The sequence below is a fragment of the Silene latifolia genome, chromosome 10 (genome assembly GCF_048544455.1).
Source record: "Silene latifolia isolate original U9 population chromosome 10, ASM4854445v1, whole genome shotgun sequence".
In the NCBI taxonomy this organism is placed as follows: Eukaryota; Viridiplantae; Streptophyta; class Magnoliopsida; order Caryophyllales; family Caryophyllaceae; genus Silene; species Silene latifolia.
In genome coordinates, this window is record NC_133535.1 from 36,163,098 (window position 1) to 36,168,407 (window position 5,310).

At 38.8% G+C, this 5,310-nt stretch overlaps 1 protein-coding gene across 1 annotated transcript; it reads left to right on the forward strand.

Moving 5' to 3' along the window:
- Window positions 1-4,728: 4,728 nt before the first annotated feature.
- On the forward strand, window positions 4,729-5,310 carry LOC141607436 (uncharacterized). Its single transcript, XM_074426784.1, has 2 exons — window positions 4,729-4,869; window positions 4,945-5,310. Exons 1-2 carry the CDS (start codon window positions 4,729-4,731, stop codon window positions 5,308-5,310), a joined length of 507 nt encoding a protein of 168 aa, XP_074282885.1.

The following is a 5,310-nucleotide window of genomic DNA, read 5'->3' on the forward strand; positions in this document are numbered from 1 at the left end:
TAATTTACTTGTGTTTGAATGAGCACGTTGACCCTACATGGGTGATATTTTGTGAGTTGTTTATGTTTGATTATATAGTGTGGCAATTTGCAAGTGAATAGAAATTGTTGATTCGACATGAGTGGATTGATGACAGAAATGATTTAATAATCTTGTTAAGTGCTTTAATCGACGTGATTTTATTTTGTTGTGTAAAAGTAAGATGAAAAATGCCAATTATGTGTCGCATAATGATCATTTGTATGATTGTGATTATGGTCTTCCGTATGAGCGGAAGTGTTGATGATGGATGGGAACAAATTTGGAAACACCTGTGTGATCATGTAGTGGATTTGATGCGTTATATGCGTGGCATGATGAAATGGGAATATTGAACATTGTTGAGTCACATAACGAGAAATTTTGCATTGTTTAATTTTTTTCTGGAGTCTGCGTATTCGTAATTGATGTGCATACATGTGAATGTTTGAGATTTGACGTGATATAGATACGTAATAATAATCGAGTTATACCCTGTGATCGATACATATACATATAACCAACATAATTTGGGAGTTGTTTATGGGATTATAGATTAGAACCGTGGGTTTGACCAGGCACTTGACCTTTGGGAGGCTTGTAGATTCGGGTTTATATCGATGGAATTATTACTATATGAGATTCTATTACGGATTTGCAATGCGTAAGAGAGAGTGTTGAACCTGGTACATAATCATTTGTGAAAAATAGTAATAAACGTATGAGAGCACTGATGAGTCATATTTATATACATTTATATGCCTCCCCTTAGTTACTTTTGATACGGTTTTCGTGCTAAATTACATTATTTATATGCCATTTATACTAGAATGTTGTACTTCCGCTATTTGGTGTTTAAATGCAGGAATGATGCATTTGTGGAGCAAAAGAACGAAATGTAACACCGCGGAGATGGCATGAAGGAATACAAGATGCAAGGCACGGAAATCTAGAAGAATAAAAGAACACTAGACGAAGAAAAGAGCTGAAGCAAGGAGTACTCGATCGAGTTGCCGTGTACTCTATCGAGTGGTATATACTCGATCGAGTCCCCTTGTACTCGATCGAGTATACATCGATCTGACGGCTTTCGCGCAAGTGGATTCGACCCTTTCTTGCCACTAGCTACCTGATGCGTGTATTTTATATAAGGTTTTTACCTCATTTTTACACGCATTTCTGTACTTTTTATGTAGCATCTAGCTACAAATACCCCCGAATATTCTACTTTGGTTCGTTTTATGTAATTTGCAGGAATAAACCAAAGAGGAGCTAAATCGAGCCTAATTCGTCCCAATTGCATGCATTTATGGAGAATAAGGTGCCGGAGCTTGGAATCTAACATTTTGGAGATGCGTGAGCTGGTTTTGGAAGGTGCTTTAATGTCTTACGTGCCAAGATAGCTCGATCGAGTAGTTTTCTACTCGATCAAATGCTTTATATGCTCAAGGTTGCTCGATCGAGCAGTTCGAGGAGTCAATCGGGAAGACTTTGCAAGGAGTACTCGATCGAGTGGTTTATTCTTACTCGATCGAGAGGTTTTATGCATAATTGCTCGATCGAGTGGTTTAATTCCACTCGATCGAGTGGTTTATCTTTCTATAGACTTTTTCCGCCTAATTTTCGTATGGGCTTTTGTAATTAGTCCATAGGTTAGGTTAGGGGAGGATTTTCGATGTTAAGAGAGAACGATAGACTGCGTAATCTCTCTCTCATTCACTTTTGACTCTATCACTTTCTACTGTTCTTGGATTTATCTTTCTTTCTACACTTTTGCTACTCGGATTCGGACTTGTATTGATACTATTATTCTTCTTTAATCTCTTAATCTTAATTACTGCTTTAATTCCTTCTCTCCTTTATTGTTATCATAATTACTTTAATTCAATCTTCATTAGTCTTGTTATTATGTTTAGTTTCAATTATCTATATGTTGTTATTGTTAATTCAATGATGATGCGTAGCTAATTCCCTTTTGCTAAGACTAAAGGGGACCCATAATTATGAAGGAATAGTAATCGATTTACTAAGTTAATGCTGGTATAATCTTTGTTGTTAACTGCTGCAATTAACTGTATCTGTTTAATTGAGTCGACGCGATTAGGCATTTATATCATAGTGAACCTTGACCTGGACCGAAAGGTTGGAAAAGGCGAGACTAGTAGCGAACAATAGGGCGTTATAGTTAGGGCGAAGGCTAAGCTATTTATGCTTTAGGGCGAATTGAGACCGAAAGGAGATATTCACTGCCCCTCAGACCGTATCTGCATTGACCTGAGACCTAGATTACTTGACTGAATGATTATGGTGAACCGTTTGTCTTAGCTGTTTTCTCTACTTGGTTAATCTTTATTCCTTTAATTTCTCTTCCCTGTCCTTATCATTAGTTTAGAATCAATCAATTAAAACCCCCCAATTTGGTTACCGAGACGAACTTAGACAAAGCTGACATTTTTCCCATCTCCCTGTGGAGATCGACCTGACTTCCCTAGCTATATTAGTTAGAGCCAGTTGGTATTTTTGATAGGTATACGACTGCCCTGTCACTACCAGTTAGTAGTAATTATAGGATTATTTTGATATAGGTCACACGACTAAATCCTTATCAAATTTGGCGTCATTGCCAGGGAAGCAACAATTTTTCTGTTTGATTTTGTTTATTTTTGTCTTTTGTCTCAGGGAGCATCAGTTCCTTGAGACAGTTTCATATTTTTCTTTTTAGTTTTGTGTAGGCTCAGGTCTAACAGGTCGGAAATTATACCTTTTGATCCCGAATCAGAGAGGACGTTTCGGTACAGACGGAATTTTCAGAGAGAAATTATTTATGTGGAAGACTTGAGTACACTTCACGCCTATTACGAGCTTTTTGCATTTGCAGAAGATCAGTCCTTAGAAGAGGACAAGCCAATTTATGCCACCGAACCAATAAAGATGCCTACTTTAGCAAGCCATTTCGAGCCTACTTTGGCTTCTATCCCAAAGGGATTCAAGCTTCCTACTACTGATAAAGGCACTTTAGAAATTTGTCCATCCTGCATCAACTTGGTGGAGTGAAACTTGTTTGTTGGAGGAGCTAATGAGGATCCTGCCAAACACATGGAGAAGTTTACCGATTAATGTTGCTCTATTCCACTGACTGCTGGAGTAACCCAGGACCAAGTTAAACAGGTGCTTTTTCCTTTCTCTTTGCGAGATGGTGTTGCGGAGTGGTTGCGTGATTTAGATATGGAGGATAATGGGGCTACTGACTGAAATAATTTAGTTCATGCATTATACAAGAGATACTTTCCACCGCAGAAGACCAATACCTTAAGAAGTTAAATCACTAGCTTGAAACAAACTCCCACTGAAGATTTGAATGAGGCATAGGTTCGCTTCAAGAGACTAGTCCGTTCAGTCCCCCATCATTGTTCTCAAAAGTGGTTTCTTTACAACCAGTTTTACAACGAGTTGTATGATGATCATCGAGCTCTACTTGATTCTTCAGTCAATGAGATATTTCAGGATAATACTAATGACGATACTGTATGGAAGTTGATCGATCAGATAGCTACCCATTCTGCTAAGTATGGTAACCCCAGAGGTAATACAAGAGGGGGTGGATCAGATAATGCCGTTACGGCACAGTTGGAAGCATTAACTGCCCAAATTGCTGAGATGAAGACAACTCAATCTTTGGGTGATAAGCTGGTGGTTCATGCTATGGTTCAGTGGGAGGAGTCTTGTACAGGATGTGGTATGGATGGTCATAGTACAAATAAGTGTTTGAGCATAATAGAGCAGGTACATGCTTTTCAGTCATTCAAGCAAAGTACTCCCTATTCTAACTTCTTCCCTGAAAGGAGTCAGAATGTATTCACTCCAGCCCCACAGCAGAACAATGCATATATCATTCCTAAAAATTGTGATGGTCAGCCACAGGGCAATTATTATAGACAAAATCAAGGAGGTTTTTAGCAGATGCAACCTCCTCAGCAAGCTCCAAATAATGATATTGCAGAGATGAGGCTATGTTGCAATAAACATTGATGATGCAACAAAAGCAGACAGCTCAAATAGCCGAACTTGTGTCTCATAATAAGATGTTGGATACGCAAGTTGCTCAATTGGCAGTTCAAAACCCTTCAAAACAGCTCAGAACTCTTCCTCCTCAAGATAAACAAACACATGAACAAGTTAATGCTATTTCATTGAGGAGCGGTACTACATATCAAAGTCCGGAGATGCCTAATGTTGAAGATAAGGTCCTCTATATACATCCTAAGGGATTGGGTAACCTGGAGTTGAGTGATGACGAGAAAGAAATGAGCAAAGATAAAACACGAGGCAAAAAGAAAGACGAAATATCAGGAAAAGCAGTGTGTACTCTATCGAGTATCCCCCTTGATTATGTTAATTCTCGTTTTTCAGCTACGGCTTCTGTTAAAAATAGGGTACTCGATCGAGCGACCCATATACTCGATCGAGTAACCCCTACACTCTATCGAGTAACCCCTATGACTGACGAAGATTAAAATTGCATAACATTTTCCACACCGTTTACAGAAATCCAAGCTTGATCATCAGTTTGGAAGGTTCATGGAGGTAGTGAAGAAGAGGCCTTTCAATGAAGTTAGTGTGCCATTTACTAAATCGGTCACTCAAGTGCCGGCTTAAACAAAGTTTTTAAAGGAAATATTGACAAAGAAGAGGCCTTTCAATGAAGTGGAGATGGTCGCCTTTACTGAAGAGTGCTTTGAGATGTTGCAATCCCGTTCACCACCTAAGCTTAAGGATCTATGGAGGTTTTCTATTCCTTGTACTATTGGTCCATTAGCTATTGATAATGCTCTTTGTGATTTAGGAGCGAGTGTTAGTGTCATGCCGTACAAAATTTGAAAACAACTGAACATGACTAAGCTTAAATGTACTAGTATGACTCTGCAGATGACTAACAGATCTATTAAGTGCCCTATGGGTGTCTTAGAAGATGTGCCAGTTAGAGTAGGGAAATTGTCCATCCCAGTTGACTTTATAGTGATAGACATGGCTGAGGATTCTCGAGTTCCTATCATTCTAGGACGACCATTTTTGCATACAGCTGGGGCAGTCATAGATGTTAGGCATGGGAGTCTTACATTCAATATTGTAGATGACACTATCACTTTTAGTCTTGATAAGGCATCACGCCCTCCTGACTTAAAAGCTTCTTGTCATATGATTAATGCTATTAACCATACTATTGATGAATGCCTTGCTTTGTGTTTAGACAAGAATCAGTCTGAAGCCCCTGTTGTTGCGTCAGGACCATAG